Raw genomic sequence first — 24,071 nt, 5'->3', positions numbered from 1 at the left:
CTAAGATCACCGACCACAATATTCTCATCTCTGCATCCCTGTAAGGGCTCCCCGGGGTTCACCTCATCAGGTTCCAATTTCTTGTCCTCATTTGAATGGCTCCTCTGCCCTTCCCCTTTTCACCTCCCCCTTGACTCTGATTATGACCCCAGCCCCCTCTGCTCCACCAACCATGCCAGCCTTGTCCGCTCATCTGTCAGCTTCTCACACAACTGGCTCATTACATACATGCCACTCTCCCTGAGCTGATCCATCCAGCCCTTGCACCACACTCTATCAAACCCTCTTCCCATCCCACTACTGACACCAGCCTTGTGAGAACTCGGCTGGATAGGGATGACTGGGGAGGGTCGGGCACATTATCCATTCGGTATCCCACACACACCCTGCAAGTGTCACTCCGTTTCCTGTGTTCTTTGGAGCAGGGGCGCTGTCTGTGCAGCACCCAGTACCAGAGATCCTGGCCTGAGCACGGCTCTGCCCATCACTGCCATGCAACTAATAACAGGGTGGTCCAGCACCACCTCATGGGACCCCTCAGGCTCGTTCAGTCCTCACACCCCGCATGTCCCCTCGGGGTGGTTCACGCCTCCGACCATCCCCTTCTGCTCCCACCAGCTTAGCCCCTCTGGTTCAGTCCTGCTCCCCACTCAGGGTAATTCAGTGTCTCCCCCCTCTGTCTCCGTGGTTGGTACGATCCCGCAGTGCCCCCCCCCCCAGCTGCACACGCGGTTGGTCCGCCCCGGCCCGCTTCCGGCCTGCGCCGGGCCTGGTTCCGGTGTCCGCCCTCCGGCTCCTCCTGCCCGTTGCCGCTGTCGCCGCGATGCTGCTATTGTCCCGGTCCCGCGGTCTGAGCGGGGCGCTCGGGCGCTCGCTCTGCGCCCTGCGGCAGGTACCGCCCGGGGAGGCGCCCAGGGGGGAAGGGAGGGGCGGGCGGCAGCAGCGCCAAGGGCACCCGGACGCAGTGTCACGCCCCCGTGCTGGGCCGCCCCCTGGAGAAAGCCCTGTGCCCGCTCCCCCGCCGGCACCCCGCCCCCCATCGGTCGCTCCCCGTGGGACCCCCACGAGCTTGCTGCCGTGCGCCCCGCCAGCCTCAGGGGAACGTGACCCACAAACCCTCCCCTGCTGGGGCTCCTGCCGGGGTCACTGCGGACAAGCAGCTGGCGGGGGAACAGATCCCTCGTGGGGTCTGTCGGTGGACCGGCCTGGCGTGGGGAGTGGTAGCTGGGGGAAGCCCCAACCCCAGGGCTCGCCAGTCTAAAACAGGCGTCCTGAATGGCCAGGGGCATCTGAGTGCAGACCCATCAGGGTGGGGCTGGTCCTGAGCATGGCCACAGGCTGCACCGTTTGGGCTAGCAGAGCCACGTCAACCCCAACCTGACAGGGAGCTGAAAGGGCAAATGCAGGGCAGGCTGACACCATCGCCGGCTCTTATCGGGGGCAGGTGGCCGTTCCGAGCTGTGAGTGCTGGAGGAGCCCTCCTGAGGTGGAGTTACAGGGACAGGCTCTTGTTCTCAGGGGAGTGTCGCTGTCAGGTCATCCTCCATTACATAAATAGAAAGGCACAGCCCATGAAACTAAACATTTTTGTAGCTGATACTAGGATTTTTTTTTTTATACCCACTCATATCTTGCTCTCCTAATACATTTTCCCTTTGGTACACAGGTACCTCCCCTCCCTGTATCAGCTCTCTGTCCAGTTTCTGTGTCTTGTCTTGGTATTGTTACTCTAGAGATGCCAGTAATTTCTGCAGCACCTTAGGTGTTCATAAAACTTTACCAGCACACAAGGACTGATTTCTGCTCCAAAAGCAGTGTTGTGGGAAGATTTGTTAAGGTAGGAGAAGTTGGCAAAATATAAGTGGAAGTGTGGCAGAAGACAAGGAGTGGCAGTTGGATACCACAGTAAGGGGTGAGTAGCTAGGGTAGAGAGATGATAGCAAGGACAAGGAGTAGCCAGGAAGTCAGTACATGGGGGATGTGTTTGTGGTGGGATGTTATCAGAGCATTGGGCAAGGAACATAATTTTATAATTATTCCCTGTAAAGGGAAATCATGTTTTACTAATCTATTAGAGTTCTTTGAAGGGGTCAACAAACATATGGACAAGGGGGATCCAGTGGACATAGTGTACTTAGATTTCTAGAAAGCCTTTGACAAGGTCCCTCACCAAAAGCTCTTACGTAAATTAAGTTGTCATGGGATAAGAGGGAAGATCCTTTCATTGATTGAGAACTGGTTAAAATGTGAGGAACAAAGGGTAGGAATAAATGGTAGATTTTCAGAATGGAGAGGGGTAACTAGTGGTGTTCCCCAAGGGTCAGTCCTGGGATCAGTCCTGTTCAGCTTATTTATAAGTGATCTGGAGAAAGGGGTAAACAGTGAGGTGGCAAAGCTTGTAGACGATACTAAACTGCTCAAGATAGTTAAAACCAAAGCAGTTGTGAAGAACTTCAAAAAGATCTCACAAAACTAAGTGATTGGGCAACAAAATGGCAAATGAAATTTAATGTGGATAAATGTAAAGTAATGCATATGGGGGGAAAAATAACCCCAACTATACATACAATATGATGGGGGCTAATTTAGCTACAACTAATCAGGAAAGAGATCTTGGAGTCATTGTGGATAGTTCTCTGGAGACGTCCACACAGTGTGCAGCAACAGTCAAAAAAGCAAACAGAATGTTAGGAATCATTAAGATATTCTCCATCTTATTCTCTCTTTTTTATTTCCCTTATATAAATCCATAGTATGCACACATCTTGAATACTGCGTACAGATGTGGTCTCCTCATCTCAAAAAAGATATACGGCATTAGAAAACGTTCAGAAAAGGGCAACTAAAATGATTAGGGTTTTGGAATGGGTCCCATATAAGGAGAGATTAAAGAGGCTAGGACTTTTCAGCTTGGAAAAGAGGAGACTAAGGGAGGGTATGATAAAGGTATATTAAATCATGAGTGGTGTGGAGAAAGTGAATAAGAAAAAGTTATTTACTTGTTTCCATAATATAAGAACTAGGGACCTCCAAATGAAATTAATGGGCAGCAGGTTTAAAACAAAAGGAAGTTCTTCACACAGTGCATGGTCAACTTGTGGAACTCCTTGCCTGAGGAGGTTGTGAAGGCTGTAACAGGGTTTAAAAGAGAACTAGATTAATTCATGGAGGTTAAGTCCATTAATGGCTATTAACCAGGATGGGTAAAGAGTGGCGTCCCTAGCCTCTGTTTGTCAGAGGGTGGAGATGGATGGCAGGAGAGAGATCACTTGATCATTACCTGTTAGGTTCATTCCCTCTGGGGCACTTGGCATTAGCCACTGTTGGTAGACAGGATACTGGGCTGGATGGACCTTTGGTCTGACCCAATATGGCCATTCTTATGTTCAGTGTGTTAAAAGTAGTGGAGAGGGAAGAAAGCCAGGGAGATCAGGGAGGTGATGGTCATCCAGGCAGGAGAGAATAGGGACATAGACAAAGAGTTTTGAAATTGGGAGTAAGGAGGAAGAAGCAGATTTTGAAAATGCGGAGGGAGATGCACCAGGATTTGATGGAAGGCTAGTGGGAGGAGAGGAAGACAGAAGTCTCAGGGCTGTGGGCTTGAGTGACTGGAGGATAGGGGAGTGGTCAGCGGGAATAGAGGAAGGGGGAAGGAAGAGAGATTTGGGTTTTGACATGAGCAAGAAAGGATGTGCAGAAAGAGAACTTGAAGAGACAAGCAACGCTATGGGGTTGGAGAAAAGAGAGATGAGTTGCCAGCATAGGAATCATGGGAACATACAAGTGGCGAGAAAGAGGAAGAAGAGCAGGCATTGACCACTGCCACTTGGGCACAACAGTGAGGAGAACCACCACTTATGGAGTGGTTGAGCAAGTAGGGCCCCAGAAGCCTAGAGAGGAGAGGGTCTTAAGAAAGATGGCATAGTCTACAATACTGAAGGCAGCAGAATGCAAGGTGAATGAGACCTTTGGATTCATCCAGAAAAAGGCCATAAATAAGTTAGTGAAGAGTTTGGCAGTTGCATGGGCGGGGAGTTAGAGAACAGGTCACGCTGCCAGTTTAGTAACAATATCTTCCATCTGCTCAGCATTACCATCTGCATCTCATCTTGGCATCTGTCTTTTTCTCTACCTAACTAGTGCTATGTGTAATTACTGACTATTGAAACCAGTAAGTAAAGTGGAAGATCTGGATGCATCTCTTGTTTGCAGCAATGGGTCGTGCTGGCCCTAGTGCAGCAACCATCTCTGCTGTAAGCGGCTTTTCCACCAGTTCCTATGTGTGGGCTGCAGCCTTTTCCACAGGGCTGATTGCTGCTTCACTGGTCTCTCTCTTCTATGATCTCCCTGTCGTGCCACTTCCAAAGCTGTCAAGCGCTTAGATTCAGTTTAATGCAAGTTCCACTTGAGGCCATGAAACTGGCTTTGCCTGGCGTGGTTCTGTTCTCTCAGTGCTCTTATCTAAACTGGCTCTTGTTTGCAGGGTAGGGATAAGGAGACTGTAGAGGGAATTTGCAGATGCACAGCATGCCCACAACCGTCTTGGGGTTTATGTATTCCATAGAGTGGGGATTCAAATGTGCTTTGATGGATGGCAGTTCCATAAAGGGTAAAATGCAGGAGGTGGGCCTCTGGTGTCAGATTGATTCCATCATGATGAACGGTCCAAGGAAGTTATGTGGAATTAGGGAAAGATTAAATAAATTGGTAGCTTGATCTAGGGAGGTATTAGTCAAATTTTTGTTAGTGGTTCACTCTTCCATGTTAAGGCTGGCTCTCAAGAGATCCATTGTGCTAAGGTCAGCTTGCTAGAGCTAAAGCTCTTGCTTCCTGTTCAGGCCCCTACTTTCCTGTAAAGGGTGTGCCAGCATTAGTTGTTCGGTCGGACATTAATGCCAAGTGTCCCTGAGACTAGATGCGGTCCCAGCAGATTTATTCTGGAATTGGGATGTTGCCTGTTAATGACTCCCCTGCCAAACACCCTCTATAGGCTGAATGTTCTGGAACACCACCCCTGAGGGGTAGAAGCAAGAAAGCCCTAAGGAACACAGTGCAGTATATATAGACCCTCAACATCTTGAATCAGAATGTCTTCCCACCTGGCTCCTCTGTCTTTACTCAATGCGTGGTCAACCTGTAGCACTTGTTGCCAGAGGATGTTGTGAAGGCCAAAACTATAATGGGGATGAAAAAAGAATTCGATAAGTTCATGAAGGATAGGCCCATCAGTGGCTATTAGCCAAGATGATTAGGGATGCAGCCCCATGCTCTGGTGTCCCTAGCCTCTGACTTCCAGAAGCTGGGACTGAATGATTGGATGGATCATTTGAGGATTGCCTGTTCTATTCATTCCCTCTGAAGCATCTGGCATTGGCCACTGTCAGAAAACAGGATACTGGGCTAGATGGACCATTGGTCTGACCCAGAATGGCTGTTCCTATGTTCTCCCCTTCACTATAATGCCCTCTGCCTCTTCTCTTACAGAAGACTTCTGTTCTTTAGGGTAGGGTGGTCCAGCTACATTAAAGCATTTTAGAATTTCCATGGGCATAACAGCAGCTTTTAGAACACACACAGACTCAGCTCCCATGAAAAGTACCCTCTGTGGATTTTGTTTTCCACAACCACCCATTGTAGCATGAGCTTCCCAATGTCTAAGCTTATAGTGAGCTGGATCCTAGCCGTGCAGGGTCTCTGCAGGCATGCATAGGAGTCTGGTGCTCCTACAGAATCTGGGACAACACAACCTGTTCCTCTACAAAAATGCTGTTGGGGATGTTAGGATTATCCCTGCCACGAAGTACCCCAGGAGAGGCATCAGTGGACAGAAGGGAGCTCACTTTGCTCAGTATATTAAATACTTACATAAATGTTTAGGGAGCTGTGTAACATGAGGCTGTAAATCCATAAGGGAGTACTCATGACTAAACTGTGAAAGCCGCAGAGCTCCAGTCACCAAAACTTCAGACTGAGTTTCCTTGTATTGCATTCTGTCAGTTTTTCGCCTTATAAAATGTTCCATTTATATTCCATCTTCTACAAAGTGTCAATTCCTGTGGACTCTGATGCATCTGTAACATCTCATCAATCCTGGCAGTTTGTGTTATCGGATCTGTAAGAATTTTCAGAAATACATCTATGTGAGACATAACACCCAAGAGTCAGTGCCCAGTTATAGCTGATATCATGTGTCTTGCTGGGGTTGAAGGCAGATTTCATCTGCAAACTCTCCTCTCCTTCAGAAGTTGAGATTTAACTGAAATAGGATTCTTTCATTTCCTGCCTTGACTAATGAGAAGTGACGCTTTGTCGTGTCCCACCCCAGAACTGGCTCCATTTCAGTGGTGGTTGAAGTGATCCTTGTGTATAGTTTGTAGGAGTTCTGGGGTGCTCCAGGTTGGAAGGTGCTATCTGAATATGAGTTACAAGATCCCTGCCCTGCTAAGTATTGTATGACTGCACCTTGAAATTTGTTTTTGTTCTTAAAATAAGGTTAACCTGAGTTAGGAACATTTTTGATGAGTTCCTGGGGATAAATGGAAGGTTACAAAGTGGGAGATCCTGGCACCAGTGAAATCATTGGGAGTTTTGCCTTTAACTTCAGTGGGGCCAGGATTTCAGCCAAAGGTCCCTTAACTAAAAATTTTTAAAAAGGACACCAGTTGAAGCTGTTGAGGCTGTGGGAGCCAACAGTTTGGAGCTTCAGTTCTAACTTCGCTACAAGTTGTCTTAATGTGCAGTGGCAAATCTGAGGTGCCTGGGGCTTTCCAGAACCTGTTCCTTATTCTCTGCCTGTGGGCATCCCTTTTCAAGGACATAACAGCAGGAGATGCAGGTAGAAGCCAAGGAATGTGAGTTTTATGTCTTGCTTCCCAGACCCTTTTCTATGGAAAAAGATGTCAGAGTATTTGAAAGATTCTCATAGACTAGAGTGTGCAGCAGTGCAGTAACTGCTCACATAGTGGGACACGTGAACTGTCTCCTACCTATTGGTTCAGGTTGTAGCATGGAATCCTGGGGAAAACATAGTAACCTCAGGAGCTGCTTCTTACTGTTGTTTGCAAGTCTGATAGTGTTCCTCTTCTCTCTGACAGGGAAACTGTAATCTGGGGAGACGCTCTCTGTCTGGTGAGTCTTACACTTGGGATTAACAACTTGTATTTTATTTCATTTCATAACTGCATAGACAAAGGGAAGAGAAACTAACCAGAGTTGCTGATAGAAATAAACTGGAGCTATCAGAGTCAAATATATCCTCAAAAATCATCATAAAGCCAAACAGCTGGTTACAGATTAAATCAGAAGTAAAACAAGTTATGTGTATAAATGATAATTGGTCCATTCAACTAAGTTGAAGATTCCCAAAGGCAACAGAGAGATTGCGTGTGACTCCTAAATAAGCTCATTGGAGATAATGGTGCTTTTACAGTATGTTTTTTTCAGAATCTAGTGTGAATGAGTCCCTCAGAGCTCTTCCTGAAGGCCTGAACTGGATCCCAAAGTGCTGTTGCTCTGGACTGCACAATCCATGTCCCCCCTTCCATTTTTCCGGTTCTGCTTTGACCAATAGTTAAAGCTGCTCAGTGTCTACAGTCATAAACCCCAGACTTTTGATCTTTAAAGGGAATATGTATTTTAGCAGGGAATAGAGTGTCAGAGTTGCAACTTACCTCCTCAGAATCATTTTCCAGTGAAATGATCTCTTCCTTCTGCACTTGCATAGCTCTGAGGAAATCAGTATGTTCTCAGATTGCTATGCCAAGCCTCCTTAATCTGAGATCAGGCCAGAATCTTAATTACCCTGTATCTCAGGAGAGGCAAAGGTCAGGATTAGAAGTATATGATAAAGGTTGCTTAGTCTCCAACCTGAAACCAGAGAGCATATGAACATGGTGGAGCCTACAAGGCTGAAGAAATGTTGAGAAATTATTCAGGAGGGAACAACCTTCCTCTCCAGTACTTTTTCAGAAAGCAATTTTCTTTATGGGAGATTCTCCCTTTCTGTGTTTCGCACAGGGCCACAGGCTTTCCTGTGGGTGCCTCTTGGGGATCAAGGGGCTCTTGTCCTATCCTTATTTGGAGCCCCCTGTTTCTAATACCAACATGTATGAAGTTTTAGCAGTGCTCAGGGAAGGTCCTTGTCAGGGAGTATTTGATTTGGTTTCTCTCTCTAGTTGGCCATTTCCTAAATTCTGTGGCTCTGGGACATCTGCTGGTTTATATCCTGCCCTTTAAAAATGATCCAGCAGAGCTTAGACCCCAGAGCAGGAGTGTTTTTTCTTTTGTTAGAAATCTAAATGAAAACAAAGCTGCTGTTATCTCTGACAGGCTCTGAGTGGGGCAGCTGATGTAGAGGGGCCTCTGTACAGCCTCCAGCTGCACCCTGTCCCAGCTGTAGCCCCACATTCAATCAGAATGGGCAGCAGTGGCATGGGGCCTTCTTTAGGCTCTGTTAACATCTGAACAGATTCCACTGAGCATGCTTGGAAGGGTCTCTTTGAGTTGTTTCTAACCTTATAAACCCTCCCCTTTGTGGTGGGTGTATGGCTGGGTAGCTGCCTGTAGGATAATGAGGTTTTCAGTTGAAGTGGTTTCTACCTTGCAGGTGTATCTCGGAGCCAGGGGCTGGCTTACACCAACAGCAGCAAGCTTGTGTAAGTATCCATGGAAAAGCGAAGGCCTGCTGCAGCATGTCAAGGGGAGGGGCTGCTCTAGCCCTGGTATCTGGTGGTGTGTCTGCTCTGATTGTCATCAGCCCCTCTGCACATCGTAGGGGCTCAGAGCTAGTCTCAGGAAATTCGTGCGCTCTGGCTTTTATGGGCCAGGAATTGAGAATGTTACCCAAATATGTGCTGGTTGGATCTGAATATTGGGACATGGAAGGGACAAGAATGAAGAGGTCAATGGTGAGGGGGAGAGGATGATTCATGTATCCACCTGTTCATGTTCTCACTAATACTGTGCCTATCACTGTGATATTTAGTGGTGGCCTCCCAGCAGGGACCTACTGGAAGCACAGCGAGACAGATTCTCCTTGAGGAGAAGTGGGATGGTTCTGGAGCAAGTGATGTGAGGGCAAGGCCTGCACTGCTGGGATGGTCATGGTACTTCTCCCAGACACGGCATGCCTCCCTCCCCTGGGAGCCCACTGGGCAATGTGTGCTGAATTTGTGTGGCCTGCTTTACAAGAATCTCTGGTAGTGCTAGAGCATGTTCACGCTTGCTTCCCAAGTGTATTAGCTCTTGCTGAGAATGATACTTCTGCAGCATCTCTTTAGAGCACTTGGGATGCCTGGCTCCCTGGAAGGGGGATGTCAGCAGTGTCTAACTGGCTTTCTGTGATAGTGTCAGTCTTGAAGCACCTCTTGTAGTGCTGATGCTCCTAAATTAGAGACAAACAAATCACTATTGCACTAGCCAAGAGTATGGGATTGGACTTTGGGTCAGCTCTTTGGCAGGTTCTGAAGCCCCAAGACTTCTGTCTGCTGATTTTTTTTAACACAGCCATTACTGGGGTACATGCTTGGAATCAAATTCTGTACATGCCTGTTGTCCTTGGACTCCTTGGCTCCCCAAAGGTAGCAGGCTGCTGAGTTTCCTTTGGGTGCCTGGTAGGGTTACTACAGCATAAACCAATATGTAAATGTCCCTTGGAGCAACTGTGTATGCATCATCAGGGCAGCTGAGTGGCCTTCGGATCAATTGGAGCAAGCCAGTGTAAACGCTGCACCTCACTCAGCTGTCCTTGGGAGGCCTGGGCTGACCACACCATAGGCTTTTTCATTCTATGTTCATCTCTCTCTCTCTTTTTCCAGGGTAAACACCTCCAGTGTCTTCTCCGTCCGTTACTTCAGAATCACAGCAGTATGCAGTAAGTAGCTAAGAAACAGGAACCAGTGGGGCTAATTGGTCTGCTCCCCTCTGACTGGAGTGCACGTGGCCCTGAGCCACGACTGAGTCCACCTTTCCACTCTTGTTCTATGCCTGCTTCACTCTAGCCTCCATTGGTGAGTGGTGGGGGTTGGGTTTGTGCTTTTGGCCCTATTGTAGTGTGTGGCTTTCTTGTGTTGGGTGTTTCCGGTACTTTGTGACTTCCTGTCCATGGGAGAAGCTCTTTTCTTGTGATTTGCTGTCAGAAAGTTTGGTGTTGCCCATCTTCCTCACTTCATCCAACAATTACTGGCCTGCCCCTTTCCAGGCAATTCCCAGTGGCCAAAATGGAGAGGTGATTGAATGTGTGCACTCAACTCTGAATATGTGTGCCAGGCTCTCTCTCTCTCTCTCTCTCTCTCTCCCCCCCGCCACAGGGAATGACGTGATTACAATTAACACACCGGCATTTGCAGAATCAGTCACAGAGGGAGATGTCAGGTGGGAGAAAGGTAAGAAGTTGCCCCCTCCCCATTAGCTTTTCACTGCTGTTGCATTTTTTCCATGCTTCCTAGGGCAGCCCTGGGCACAGTTTGTAGCTGGTTGGCTGAAGTGCTGCTTCTTAACGCCTTTCAGCCTGGGAAGGATGAGGCAGCAGTGTGATAACTACACTTTCCATTGGGGCAAAGACCTCTTGGCAATATCTCTGCGTGTCTAAGGGCCATTCTGTCCAGGGTGTAGAATGATGAGACTGGAGAGAGATACCTAAACAAGGATCAGGAAGACCCTGAATGTGCAGTAGATCTCTTCTGCTTCACACAAGAGAGGTCGTGCAAGGCTAGTGTGAAAATTCTGGATTACTGGGAAACTATGCTGTGGGTTGGAAGGGGAGGCCAGAGCACAGCTTTCTGCTTACAGTGGTTCTTATGTTGTTCAGCTGTTGGAGACACAGTGGCAGAGGATGAAGTGGTGTGTGAGATTGAAACAGACAAGGTAGGAGTGTTCTGTACTGGTCCCCTTCTGCTCCCTTTCCCAGGTCTGTGTTCCACAAGACTCAGGACCTGCCTGTGCCCCTGCTCCTTTCACAGTTTAAAACCTTCAGTTCTTTAGTATAAATGCTGACTGTATCTTAAATTAGTGAAATCTTTGCTAGTTTCTCTTCTCTCCGTGCGGGGGGCTGCCGTTTTACTGATACATCCCATCAGGGACTCCAGTCTACATAGCAGGACTCAGGAAGTCTGCTTCTATTTAAATACAGGAGAAATCAGAGACTGTGTAGGGTAAGTTCAGATCTTAGAAAAATGGCTAGTTTAAGTGTGTCACTTTGGCTCTTAAATAACCCAGAATAATTTTTAAAATAATTTTCCTCAAACTATTTTATTTTAAAGTGCTTGCTTGCCCCTGAATCCATGGGAGCTGTGTTTCCTGTGTCATTGCCAGGCAGGCAGCTTGCTGTACCCTCTCTAATGAGGCAGGTGGATCACGCTGTTATGCTGCTAGCTTCTTTTAAAGGCTCAAAATCGCAGCAGTTTTTCTTTTTTTAAAAAGGTGAGATGGTGCCTGTGCAAAAGGGGCAATACAAAGCTCTGGTTCCCCTCATGGTATGAAATCTGGGACACAGGACATCTCCCTTCATGCCCCCTGTTAGAGGCGAGGGTCTCCTACTTGGATATCTCTTCACTTTCAATGTTCAGGGGGATTTCACTCCTCTCCTTTTTGCAGACATCAGTGCAGGTTCCATCCCCAGCAGCTGGCGTGATTGAAGCCCTTCTGGTACCTGATGGGGGGAAAGTGGAAGGAGGGACCCCTCTGTTCAAACTCAGGAGAAGTGGAGGTAAGTCAGGAACATGTATTTAGTCCAGGGGTAGAGTGTGAGAATGTGCAGTGACACTTTGAGATGCAAGTTGCATTGTGAAGGGGATAGGATAGTATCATGGTCATTCTCTGAAGCGATGTCCCCTCCTGGGTTCTCCAGTGGGAGAGAGTGGAAATGGAGAAGGGCAACGGGGGTCCTGTGTTGTGTGTGCATAGGCTAGAGATTAGTAGACTCTAGGTGGAAATGAGAATAAATGGAGAGAGAATACATTTATACGGTAAGGATCAGTCTCCTGCAGACGCATAAGTAGTTACTGTCTCTCCTGTCTTTTAATACAAAACTAAGAACACTCAGTTAGGTTAAAAGAAGCAAATTTAAATAGGATGAAAACATAATTAGCTTGTGGAACTCTCCCCTGTGGTACAAGGAACCTCTGAGCATTACTGTACCATAAATATTTGAGGCCTCAGCTTCAGCCTAGGATCCACTTAGTTGTTCGTGAGCTGAAAGGAGCATCTTCTAGGTTTTTATAACACTGAAATGCACTCCAAGAATCCAGTAAGGTGAATGTTGATAACTGGCCAGACGCAGGCCACTGAGGGCAGGTGAGAGACTGGACATAGCTGTCTCACGTTCCAGACTGCAATTGCACTTACAATTATTATTCATTTGTCTTTCAGCTGCTCCCGCCAAGGCCAAACCAACAGTGGCCCCTCCTGCAACAGCCCCTGCACCTGAGCCTGTGGCTGCTGCCGTTGCTCCCCCTGCAGAGCCAATCCCCACTACAATGCCTCCAGTGCCCCCTGTGTCAATGCAGCCCATCGATACCAAACCTGGTGAGGCTGCAGCCTTGTTCAGTCCTCTTTTTGCAAACCCTGCCTTTCAGTGGGAGAGGAAATAAAGTTAAGGGCAGAAAAGCAGTCTTAAAGTTTGAGATGGAAGCTTCTCTGCTTTGCTGCCCTGTATGCGCCAGGCCTGAGATCTCCAGTCAGCCTGGAGCCTGCTGTCCCCATAATCACAAGCCATGGTTCACTCCTTACATATCCTGTTGATTAAACACGGGGCTTGGAGGTACCTATAATCAGGCTGTTATTGGCAGGGGCCTGGCTAACCCTGTTTTAAGATCCCATCTTGACATATGTATTCTCTGCTCTCAGTGTCTGCGGTGAAGCCGACTGCAGCTCCAGTGGCAGCTCCTGCTGTGGAGCCAGGGGCCAGCAAAGGTGCCAGATCAGAACATAGGGTAAGGTTCAGGAGGCCAGGGCTTCTCAATGTGCCTTCATTGCTGAGTAACAGAGGCAAGGACCTTTCTCTGGAGTAAACCTTGAGGAGCCTGTCTAAACTGTCTGGGTATGGTCGTGCCCAGATGCGTTGGGAGGAGAGTGTTCGCACACACATCAATTGGGGGCGGTAGTGGCTGGGTAAATGCTCTGGCCCAGGTGCTCCGTAGGGGACAGGCAGTTTTGAGGGTGGGATTAAGGAAGGGCCTTCTCTCAGCTACCTTGGGGGCAAGGGCTTCTAGACAGGAAAAGGGAGTCTCAAGCTATGATGTGTCGCTACTAGGTAACAGCTGGTTTTGTGCTGCCCAAGTGTCCTCAGCAGAGCTCAGGCAATGCTGCTGCTGCCAGGGCCGTAGGTGTGAAACCTCAAGGGAATGTGGCCAAGCTGTTCACAATAATGTCTCAGAAACACTGGTCTGTGGCTTTCTCTGCAGGCTGCTCTTCTCACTCTAGCCCACCCAGCACCCAAGAACTTTCCCTTCAGCAGAGCTTCAGGGGTGTGCAGATCTGGGCCCCATTCTGCCTTTGTCATGATTCAGTTCTGTTTTTCAATCAAACCATTTCCTGAGCTGGGAAGCCTATTTAGTGAGCTTGTGGCAGCTCTCTGGGCCCACTGCGCTGCAGGTAATGGGTCCACCTCACCCTGCTCAGAGTGATCAAGTAAACAGCTCAGCCCAAGGCACAGGCTGCTAATTATCAGGAGGGAAGACTGAGGGCCCTGTGGTTTTCCTCTGCCTATCTCCCCTTTCTATTAACCCCATGGCTGCTGTTGCTCACTGTCTCTTCAATTTCAGGTGAAAATGAACAGGATGCGTCAGCGCATTGCTCAGCGCCTGAAAGAGGCTCAAAACACATGTGCCATGCTGACCACCTTCAATGAGATTGATATGAGGTGAGGACCATGCTCTCCCCTCTGCCCTAGAAAGGTGGGGCCTCTCCCTCATTGCACCCAACCAGCAGCAAGGGTCGCTGGTCACGCTTTTTGAGCAGGCTGGGGCAATGTTACTTTGGGGCTCCTGTGGTCAGGTTTCTCATTGCACTCCTCTGGGCAGCTTCCTCCAGACCATCCTGATGTCCCAGGATGAGGTGTGTAGTTCACTCAAGGTCCTTGGGACTCCATGGGGTCTCTGCTTCTCAGAAGTAACAAGAGCAACCTGGCTTCTCTTCTGTGGAGCTCTTGGTTGAGGACTGGGTAGTGCTGAGCTGGAAAAGCTGGAGCAGCCTGTGTTCTGGCTACTGGCAATATGGAGACAGTCTCCTGCTTCCTCTTAACCCTTAAGGTGACTGCTGGGGAGACTGGAATGGTGAGTTGCTTCAGGACAGGTAAGTCCAAGTAGCTCACCTTACAGATGTGGGCATCCCCCAGCTGTGCCCTGCACAGTGAGCAGACCTGGCAGTTTTGTAGAGCAGCTTTCCAAGATGGTCAGTATCCCTTTCCTATCTCTTTCGGTCGGTGAGGTTCTCTTGACTCACGCCGAGTGCTTGTGGGCCGACCACACTAATGGGTTTGGAGGGTGGGCATCTTAGATTTCAGTGCATTAAGGGAAATTGTGCCCAAATTGAATTGCCCTGTGAAATCCTACTCTGCTTCTTAAGACAAAACATGTAAATATTTGGGGCTCAGAACGATAAGGTTGGCAAAATAGTCTTGATTGGAGGGGAAGTGCTGCAGCTTTATCTGCTCTCGGAGGCTAATCGAGGTGTCGCTTTACGCTAGCCTCAGGCTCTTGTTGCAGCCAGTAATCTGGTTTGGATTGATTGCCCTTCTAGCTATATGCCCTGCTGCCGACTTGCAAGGGCCTACACTGAGGCCTCCTGCTCCCCATTGGGGCTCAGCGTCTGAAAGGAGGAAGCCATAATGAGCTGGTTTCTCAGCAAACCTCCTCCTCGCTTCTGCAGCCCTTGTGTCTTGGGAGGCGCTAATGACTTTGGGCAGTAATCCTAGCCCTAAACAAGGTTAGGTGCAGGAAAACAAACATTCTAATCCCATTGAGGTCCCACTCCCACCTCCTGTTAAAACTGCCTCTTCAAAGACGCATGGTCTGTGGAGGGGGCAGGGCAGGGGGTACAATTCCAAAGTAGCTGGTCTTAGCCCAGCATGGGCAGAGCTGAGGCTATGCTGCTCAGTGCAGTTTGTGTAACTGGTCTCTATTTCCAGTCAGTGGGAGTGAGGGGACTAGCTATTTCCAGGATGGGCAGAGCAGGCACTGTGCTTGGTGCTCAGACCATCTCTGTGGCATTTTGGGAAGGCCTCTCGCTGTGGTGATCAAAATATCACGTGCATATAGCCTGTCAGCACCAAGCAAGAGGGCCAGGTCTTGGTGCAGCAACGTGTGGCTAGGGCCCCAGAAACCAGGACTGAAGCTCCTTTTGTCCTGCTTCACTGCCGAGTCGTCTCTGTCCCTTCACCCTTGGCACTCCTTGCTGTCCGGTCTCCCATCCCAACAGTGACTGCAGGGCAGCCCCTGGAGAATGACTGCACAGTTCACCTGTACCCAGTGCCCAAAGCATCAGACACTGGATAGTGGTTGCGACACCGGAGATTCGGCCCCTGTAACACCAGCCCTGGAGCTCTGACAGGTCTGGGGCACAGCAGTTTCCTGCCAGGCCGTGCATCCTTGGAGCTGCAGCAGAGCTATGCTGCTTCATCTGGTTTTGTTGGATTTGTGGCTCTGGAGAGATTCCGAAAGCAGTTTCTCTGACAGCAATCTTGAAACAAGCTAAAAGTTGCCCAATCTGTTATTTGAGGCAGAATTTTTCAGCAGCTTTGGGATATAACATTTGCTATTGCAGGTTTGTTGACACAGGAGATCTGTCAGTTATGGAAGAAGTGAGTCATCTCTTTTCCCCTTTACCCCTCCATTCCTGGTGGTAATGGTTGTCTGTTGGTTTTTGCAGTAACATCCAGGAGATGAGAGTCCGGCACAGAGACTCCTTCCAGAAGAAGCACAACCTGAAGCTGGGCTTTATGTCAGCCTTTGTGAAAGCTGCAGCCTTTGCCTTGCAGGAGCAGCCCATCGTGAATGCGGGTGAGTGTGGCAGCCTGTGTGGAGACAAGGGGCTTCCTGAAGCATATGGCTAAGCCTACAGGGAGCTAAAGGCTCCAGAGATCCACATCCCCACGTGTGAAAGGTGGGGAAGAGGGACAGGCTGTGACTCCTCTGGGCTGTAACTAGCCTAGCTGATATCACTTCTGCAGATAGGAGCCAGCATGCTGGGAAGGGCTGTTCACAGTGACCCCAGCAGGAGCTTTCAAGACTCTGCCAGGGTGGGTGCCGTGTATATTAAGGTGCGTCCCAACCCAGGGCTGCTCATTAGTAGAGGGCACATCCTACTATATTCCACTGGAATGGCTATTGTCTGGGGCGGGCAGGCCCTTAAGAGGTGTCTCCTGGGAGATCAGTTGTACCTATGAAGGGAGAGGAACACATGGAGGAAGTATGGACGTCCCAGGGGAGTGAGCTGATCCTAGCCAGCTCCCTGTCTCTCCAGCCATCTTTACCTCTGTGCTGATGCTTCCCCAAAGAGGAGTGGGGCTTAACCCTCCCCTGGCACGACATTTAAAAGCATAGAAGTTAGAGATGAGCAAGTTGTTGTTGTTGGTCAGTGACTACTTCTGGCCCTTCATGACTGCAGAGCCATGGCTCTTGGGCTTTCTCTGTGTAACTGTCTGTTTTCCTCTCTCTCCTAGTGATTGATGACACAACCAAAGAGATGGTGTACAGGGACTATGTGGATATCAGCGTTGCAGTGGCAACTCCCAGGGTATGCCCTGCGGGCTCTTTACCTGGCCCAGACTGCAGCCTAGGTTCTGCAGGGGTGATAAAGTTAGCTGAGCAAACTGAGCCATGGCACTCTAAGGTGGCAAAAGCTACTCATGTGAAACTCCGATGCCCAACACTGTCTGGTCCTGCAGCGAGAGAGCTGCTGGCCACTGGCCCAGCTGGCAGGGGACATGGCTACCACAGCTCTTATGGGTTATTGGGAAAGTCCTGTCTTGGCCTCACTGACGTGGGCACACCAGGAAGTGGGGGAAGTGGTGTGTCCTGCCTTCATGTTTAGAGACCAACCTTCAGCCCACAGAGCAGTGCAGATAGCTGCCTGCCCTGCTGTACTGAACCACTGTCTCTGTAAACCCTGGACAACACCCACGTGGACACTGCCACTTCAGACCTAGTTGGCCTTGAGCAGGGATGCTGCATGCATCCAAGGAGGGAGGAGAGGAGTCGCTCCCCAGGTCGGGTGGTGGATCTGCTGTTTCTAGTTTGGGATGCAGAATGTTGCCTGACGTTTAAGTTCTGGATTTGTGAGAGGAGGGAGAGTAAATGATGTGCTCTGCTCTTCATGCTCCCATAATTCCTGTTCAGAAGGGCAGGTGGTTGAGTGTACTCCAGTGGTAACTTCCTTTGCCTGAGACCAGATTCCTCATGCACCTGTTTGCTGCTACATTTGACTCTGACTGGGCTCTTTGCTCCCTCACAGGGTCTCGTGGTCCCTGTCATCAGGAATGTAGAAACTATGAACTTCGCTGACATTGAGCGAACCATCAGCGAGCTAGGGGAGAAGGTAACAGGAGATGGGACTGTAGGGGGGTGCTGGCCATGGCTTTCTGAGAGGGGTGCAGAAGGGAAGGAACGAGCAACCAGCTCAATCTGTGACAGAAGCAGCATTGATTTCTGGCAGGGACTGTTGGCCGTGCACAAGTGGGTTCACTCTGTGTGAGGGTTAACCTTTGGTCCCTCTAACTTACTGCTTGTCTTTAGGCATCTTCTGTGCATTGCACTAGCTGCCAGCCCTACCTGTGACCTCTTCTTGTGGGACAGATCCCTCTAAGGCTTTCCCTTTTAACTGAGAATCCTAAGCAGGCTTGGGCTCCTGCTGTCCCCCTGCTCCCATTACTTCTGAAGACAAGGCTTGTTTACCTCTTCAGAGGAATGTAATTCTATCACAGATCAAATGGTGGAGCTCAGTGAAAGTAAGGGATAAACCTTGTAAGTGCTCCTACTAGAGGAAGATGACAATAACCTGCTCCTAACTTTAGTGACTGTCAGTCCCTTGTGGTCGGTCAGTCACGCCAAGGCTCTGATTCAGCTGATGTAGCTGAGACATGGAGCTGTTCAAACCATGGGACCATATCGAAAGTTCCAGTACAGCTCAGTGCCTCCTCTGTACACTAGCATACTACCACTGACTTATGACCTTGTCATTGCCTCTCAGGGTACGTCTATACTACGGGATTATTCCGATTTTACATAAACCGGTTTTATAAAACAGATTGTGTAAAGTCGAGTGCACGCGGCCACGCTAAGCACATTAATTCGGCGGTGTGCGTCCATGGTCCGAGGCTAGCGTCGCTTTCCAGAGCGTTGCACTGTGGGTAGCTATTCCGTAGCTATCCCAGAGTTCCCGCAGTCTCCCCCGCCCCTTAGAATTCTGGGTTGAGAGCCCAGTGGCTGATGGGGCAAAAATCATTGTCGCGGGCGGTTCTGGGTAAATGTCGTCAGTCATTCCTTCCTCCGGGAAAGCAACGGCAGACAATCATTTCGCGCTCTTTTTCCCTGGATTGCCCTGGCAGACGACATAGCACGGCAACCATGGAGCCCGTTCAGCTTTTTTTTTTACAGTCACCATATGTGTACTGGATGCCGCGGACAGAGGCGATACTCCAGTGCTACACACCAGCATTCATTTGCTTTTGCATGATAGCAGAGACGGTTACCAGTCATTCTGTACCGTCTGCTGCCAGTGTAATTTGGCAATGAGATGACAGTTAGTTATCTGTCCTTCTCTGCCGTCTGCTGCTATCATGGGTGCCCCTGGCTGAGATCGGCCGGGGGTGGAAAAGCAAAACTGGGAATGACTCCCCGAGTCAATTTCTCCTTTATAGTTTCTAAAAATAGTCAGTCCTGCCTAGAATATGGGGCAAGTGTTACTTGAGAACCAGTGTATCAGAGAGCACAGCCTCTCCGTGTCAGATCCTGCAGAAATGATGAGCTACATGCCATTCACGGGGGGTGCCCCTGCAACAACCCCACCCGTTGCTTCCCTCCTCCCCCAACCTTCCTGGGCTACCGTGGCAGTGTCTCCCCCATTTGTGTCATGAAGTTATAAAGAATGCAGGAATAACAAACAGTGACTTGTTAGTGAGATAAAATGAGGGGGAGGCAGCCTCCCGGTGCTATGACAGTCCAGGCAGGACATTAAGTGGTGTGGGGGAGAGGAGCCCAGCATGCCGCTGCTATGATAGTCCAGGCAGTACAGAATCTTTTCTTTACATAGGAAAGGGAGGGGGCTGATGGAGCTCAGCCCCCAGTTGCTACGATGAGGACGGTTACCAGCCGTTCTGTCCCATCTACTGGGAATGACCAGGAATCATTCCTGTTTTTACCCAGGCGCCCCTGAGGCCAGCCAGGGGTATTCAGCAGTTATCAAGCATGGGCTGATGGTGACGACGGATAGCAGTCATATTGTACCGTCTTGCCACCGGGGAGGGGAGAAGAGCGGATACTGCTCTTCACTGCTGCAGCATCACGTCTATCACCAGCATTCAGTAGACATAGGGTGACACTGAAAAAAGTCAAGGAACGATTTATTTCCCTTTTCTTTCACGTGGTGGGGGGAGGGAGTAAATTGACGAGCTATACCCTGAACCACGCTGGACAATGTGTTTGAACCTACAGGCATTGGGAGCTCAGCCAAGAATGCAAATACTTTTTGGAGACTGTTGGGGGACTGTGGGATAGCTGGAGTCCTCAGTACCCCCTCCCTCCCTCCATGAGCATCCGTTTGAGTCTCTGGCTTCCCATTACGCTTGTCACGCAGCACTGTGTAGCCTGTAGATTTTTTTTTTCAAACGCTTTGGCATTTCGTCTTCTGTAACAGAGCTCTGATAGAACAGATTTGTTTCCCCATACAGCGATCAGATCCAGTATCTCCTGTACGGTCCATGCTGGAGCTCTTTTTGGATTTGGGACTGCATTGCCACCTGTGCTGATCAGAGCTCCACGCTGGGCAAACAGGAAATGAAAATCAAAATTTCGCGGGGCTTTTGCTGTTTACCTGGCCACTGCATCCGAGTTGAGATTGCTATCCAGAGCGGTCACAGTGGTGCACTGTGGGATACCGCCCGGAGCCCAATACCATCACTAACCCTAATCCGATATGGTAATACCGATTTTAGCGCTACTCCTCTCGTCGGGGAGGAGTACAGAAATCGATTTAAAGAGCCCTTTATATCAATATAAAGGGCCTCGTAGTGTGGACGGGTAAAGTGTTAAATCGGTTTAACGCTGCTAAAATTGGTTTAAACGCGTAGTGTAGACCAGGCCTCAGTCTCGTCTCCTCTCCACCCGTGTGACTGTCTATCTTGGCTGAGGTGGTGTCAGCATCTCGCTAAACCCTAGCATTAAAGGGACAGAGCCTATATTTTAAAGTAACCCCATCTGAACATCTGCACTAGCAAATCTGAATTGGCAAGTGAAGTTCTTTCCATCACCTATTGCTTGTGAGGAGTTTTCAGTAGAGGCCACTGTGACGATGCTGCCGGTGGGAACCAGCTGAGGTCACTCAATTAGGGTGAACTGCAAACAGAACGGAGCAGACAAACCCCAAAAGCTGGTGGATATTCCAATACTTAGATTTACCAAGCCAGCACAGAACAGCTTCTGTAGTACCTCACTGGTTACTCAGAAGTCCAAACAACGCAGTTCCCTTAAAGTACCCATCCAGACACACGTCAGATATGATGATTACTGAAAATCTTATCATATGAAAGAAGGGTTCTTCCAACCCCAAAGGATTGGCCACACACCCAGGTCCAATTCTAACGTAGATCCTACCCAAAATACACACTGTAGTCAATTCTTGTTAACTAAACTAAAATTTATTAAAAAAAGAAGAGAGTGAGTGTTGGTTAAAAAAAATCAATATACATACAGACTTGAATTCAATTCTTGAGGTTCAGATACATAGCAAAGATGAGCTTGTAGTTGCCAAATGTCCTTTTAGATATAGTCGATAGGTTATAGTCCAATGTCCATATTCAGGGTGACTCCAGTCAGTGATTGGGGATCTCAGTCCTTATGGCTTAAGGTTTCCCCCTCTTGAAATCCAAAGCAGATCTGAGATGAAGAAGGATCGTGTCCCAGGGTTCTTATACATTTCCAGCAGCCTTTTGGCCTGAGAAAACAATAAGCTTAACTCTCCTTCTCCCAAACAGTCTGGCAATTAGTACAGGGTAATTTATCCATTAAACAGTTCAGATACAGGTTATCACAACCTTCAAAGAGACATATAAACAATAATACTATTTCACTCAAGTATCTTCCTAAATATTAATATTCCTTTTTTGATCTGTGACTCAAAACTATAGTAATAGACAAGACTTGTTTGCTTACATCACAAGACCTGAGCAGACATCTACCTTTCTCTCTCTAACAATGCAGGCTGCATTTCAAAGCTCTATTCATTTACATATCTTCCTAACCAATCTTTAAAGTTCAGCCATGGGTCAGGTCAGGCTGTGAGGTAATTAACTCTTCTGATCCTGTTGCCTTTCAATGAGATATATTAAACTCATAATGTCACAGCCACACCCTACGAATGTAGTGAGTGAGGAGCAAGTACCTCCAGTCTCTATCTCTTTGCTCCTGTTTGGTGTTCTGGGTGCCTTCAGTCTGAGCTGCTTTCTAAAATCCTGTTCTTCTTGTTTCAGGCCCGAAAGAATGAGCTGGCCATTGAGGACATGGATGGGGGCACCTTCACAATCAGCAATGGAGGGGTCTTTGGGTCTCTCTTTGGGACGCCCATCATCAACCCTCCCCAGTCTGCCATACTGGGCATGCATGGCATCTTTGACAGACCTGTTGCTGTTGGAGGCAAAGTAGGTGCAGCTGCATGGAAGGTTCCAAAGGGCTGTCTGTATTCAGTGTAGTTAAATGGGCAGAGATGAGGGGTTCAGCAGCAGAGGGGACCCTGGTCATAGCTGCACCAGATGGGGTGGAGGAAGCCCTCCTAGAAGGCTTGCAAAGTTACTTACTCGGAAGGACACAGTGGGACCTGTAAAGGGTTCTAATGTTGGTGATGGTGCCAGACTGTGGTGTTGGGGACCAGACAGGCCCTCACCCCTCCACGCTGGGGCAGTGGGTAGCAATGAAGAGTGGAGTGGCTGGCAAAGGGATTTCCTGGATCCTCTTAATGCTGTTGAGAGAGGATGCCTTCAGTCTCCATGCTGGACATCAGCTCCCCTCCTGAACGGCATGCCCTGGTACCTGGCACAGCCCCACTCAGAGCTTGTGCTTAGTTAGTATATGACAAAAGGAAGGGCGGAGCTGAGCCCTGTCAGCCTGCTGTTGTCTCTTCTCTCCTGGAGAAGCATATACCCTGCTGAGCAGATGATCTTCCTGCCCTGCGTGATAGGGAAGAGGTGCAGCAACAGTTGGGTCTTTCTCAAGTGGGATGGAAGCCAGTACAGGAGAGGCATGGTTGAGCTCACATGCTCCATTGCTTCTCCTCCTCAGGTCGAGGTGCGGCCCATGATGTATGTGGCGCTGACGTACGATCACCGGCTGATTGATGGCAGAGAGGCAGTGACTTTCCTGCGCAAGATCAAGGCCGTGGTGGAGGATCCCCGCGTGATGCTGCTGGACCTCTAGAGCACAGCCTCAACCCCACACAACCCAACCAGGGCAGGGACGCAGCACCAGCAGGGGCAATATAGGGCATTCAGGAACCGGCAGGAGTTCATTCCAGTCTCCTCCCCTCCCCTGTGTCAGGAGGGGTCTTGGAGGGAACTCGGGTTAGCTCCTACCTCCTTTCCTGCTCTCTCGCTCTCGAGATGGTTCAGTTTCTCACTTGGGCTGTTATCCACTGGGCAAACTACCAAATGGCATGGGCTCTCCAGAACCACCTGTGTAGCCTCTTTCTCACCTTCCTCTCCTTCCCTAGGCACTTGCACGCACCTCACCTCCAGCAAAAGCTGCCTGCTACTGTGCTAGGGTGCCCTTCTCCAGCGGCTCCTATGCCAGTTCAAGTCTGCTTCCAGCACTGGGAGGGAGGGAAAGGCTCTTGTGTGTGTCTGCCATTTGAAAACACCCCATTCTCATCCACCCCGCAAAGGCAGCCTGGGATCCCCGGGGTGACTTTGTAGTAGTGTTTGATGGCACTCCTGCACTCCCTGTTCTGGTGATCTCAGAGGCATAGACACTGCAAGGGCTGTCTGTCTCCCCTGCTCCTCAAACTAGCAGCTGAGGTGCATCCATTAGAATTCATTCCCTCCCTTCCCAGACAGGAAGGCAGAAATAGCCCCTCCCACCCTCTTTTGTGTTGAGGTTTGGTTAATTTTCTCTGGCCTGGTCTACATGGTGTGAATGTCTGGCAGGGCAGGGTCAGCAACCTCCACCAGGGGAGGCAGCTCCATTCCCTGCTGGGCCTTAGGGGCCACCCCTGGACTTAGGCCACTACCTGCCGGCAGTTAGGATAAGAAACACCACCCCTGCAGCTGCCTTTGAATTACAGCCCAATGTTGATGGGTGAAACCATCAGCTTCCTGTCTGCAATGGCTTGGCCTGCCCCCTGCTGTGAGACAGCTGGGCAAAGGGCCTCTGCATCCTAGCGCCAGGCTGCTGGTGCGGAGGGGGGCATATCCTTAGTACATAGTGTGCACATGCAGCGGTGAGCGAGGGGCAATTGGAGTCCCTGTCAGGTCTATTATTCTCACCCTCTACACAACTTTGTAATTAAAGTATTTAATGCAATGGGTTTTAAAGACATAAACCAGGGAAATGATCTAATGGTGGTGTGTATCGGGGTGGGAAAGGGGAGCAGGAGTGTGTACGTGCTGGTGCTGGGTTTTGAATGTGTCCCCTGACTTGGTGCAAGAAACTAGCTGGAAGCACCATGAGAAGAGTAGTCCCCCTAGAGGGGAATCTCATGCTGCACCAGGGCATTTGCCAGCATGATGATGGAAGTTGAGGCAAGATTTTTCTCACTGCATTCTCTGCACCAGGTCCCTCTCATGGCCTTTTTTTTCAAGGGAATAAATTCATTAACTCTGCAAACCTGTTTTTGTCTGAGGGCTTAGATAGCTGTTGGGGAGGGGCATATAG

General features: G+C 49.3%; 1 protein-coding gene across 1 annotated transcript; it reads left to right on the top strand.

Annotated features, from left to right (window-relative positions):
- The first annotated feature begins 750 nt into the window (after positions 1-750).
- DLST (dihydrolipoamide S-succinyltransferase) lies at positions 751-24,023 on the top strand. Its single transcript, XM_030559141.1, has 15 exons — positions 751-892; positions 7,095-7,128; positions 8,606-8,654; positions 9,816-9,871; positions 10,308-10,382; positions 10,808-10,863; positions 11,593-11,704; positions 12,367-12,522; positions 12,844-12,929; positions 13,761-13,858; positions 15,865-15,995; positions 16,658-16,731; positions 17,449-17,532; positions 21,680-21,847; positions 22,485-24,023. Exons 1-15 carry the CDS (start codon positions 824-826, stop codon positions 22,617-22,619), a joined length of 1,383 nt encoding a protein of 460 aa, XP_030415001.1. The 5' UTR covers positions 751-823; the 3' UTR covers positions 22,620-24,023.
- Positions 24,024-24,071: the final 48 nt, after the last annotated feature.

Source organism: Gopherus evgoodei, chromosome 4 (assembly GCF_007399415.2).
Source record: "Gopherus evgoodei ecotype Sinaloan lineage chromosome 4, rGopEvg1_v1.p, whole genome shotgun sequence".
Taxonomy (NCBI): domain Eukaryota; kingdom Metazoa; phylum Chordata; order Testudines; family Testudinidae; genus Gopherus; species Gopherus evgoodei.
Note: the sequence above shows the minus strand (reverse complement) of the source record. Positions and strands in the feature narration are given on the sequence as shown.

Excerpts from the sequence above, each read along its gene's own strand:
- DLST (XM_030559141.1), top strand. The coding sequence starts at position 824 with ATGCTGCTATTGTCCCGGTCCCGCGGTCTGAGCGGGGCGCTCGGGCGC. Across the intron at positions 10,864-11,592 it reads GTGAGATTGAAACAGACAAG|ACATCAGTGCAGGTTCCATC; the intron begins GTAGGAGTGTTC and ends TCCTTTTTGCAG. Across the intron at positions 12,523-12,843 it reads GCCCATCGATACCAAACCTG|TGTCTGCGGTGAAGCCGACT; the intron begins GTGAGGCTGCAG and ends CTCTGCTCTCAG.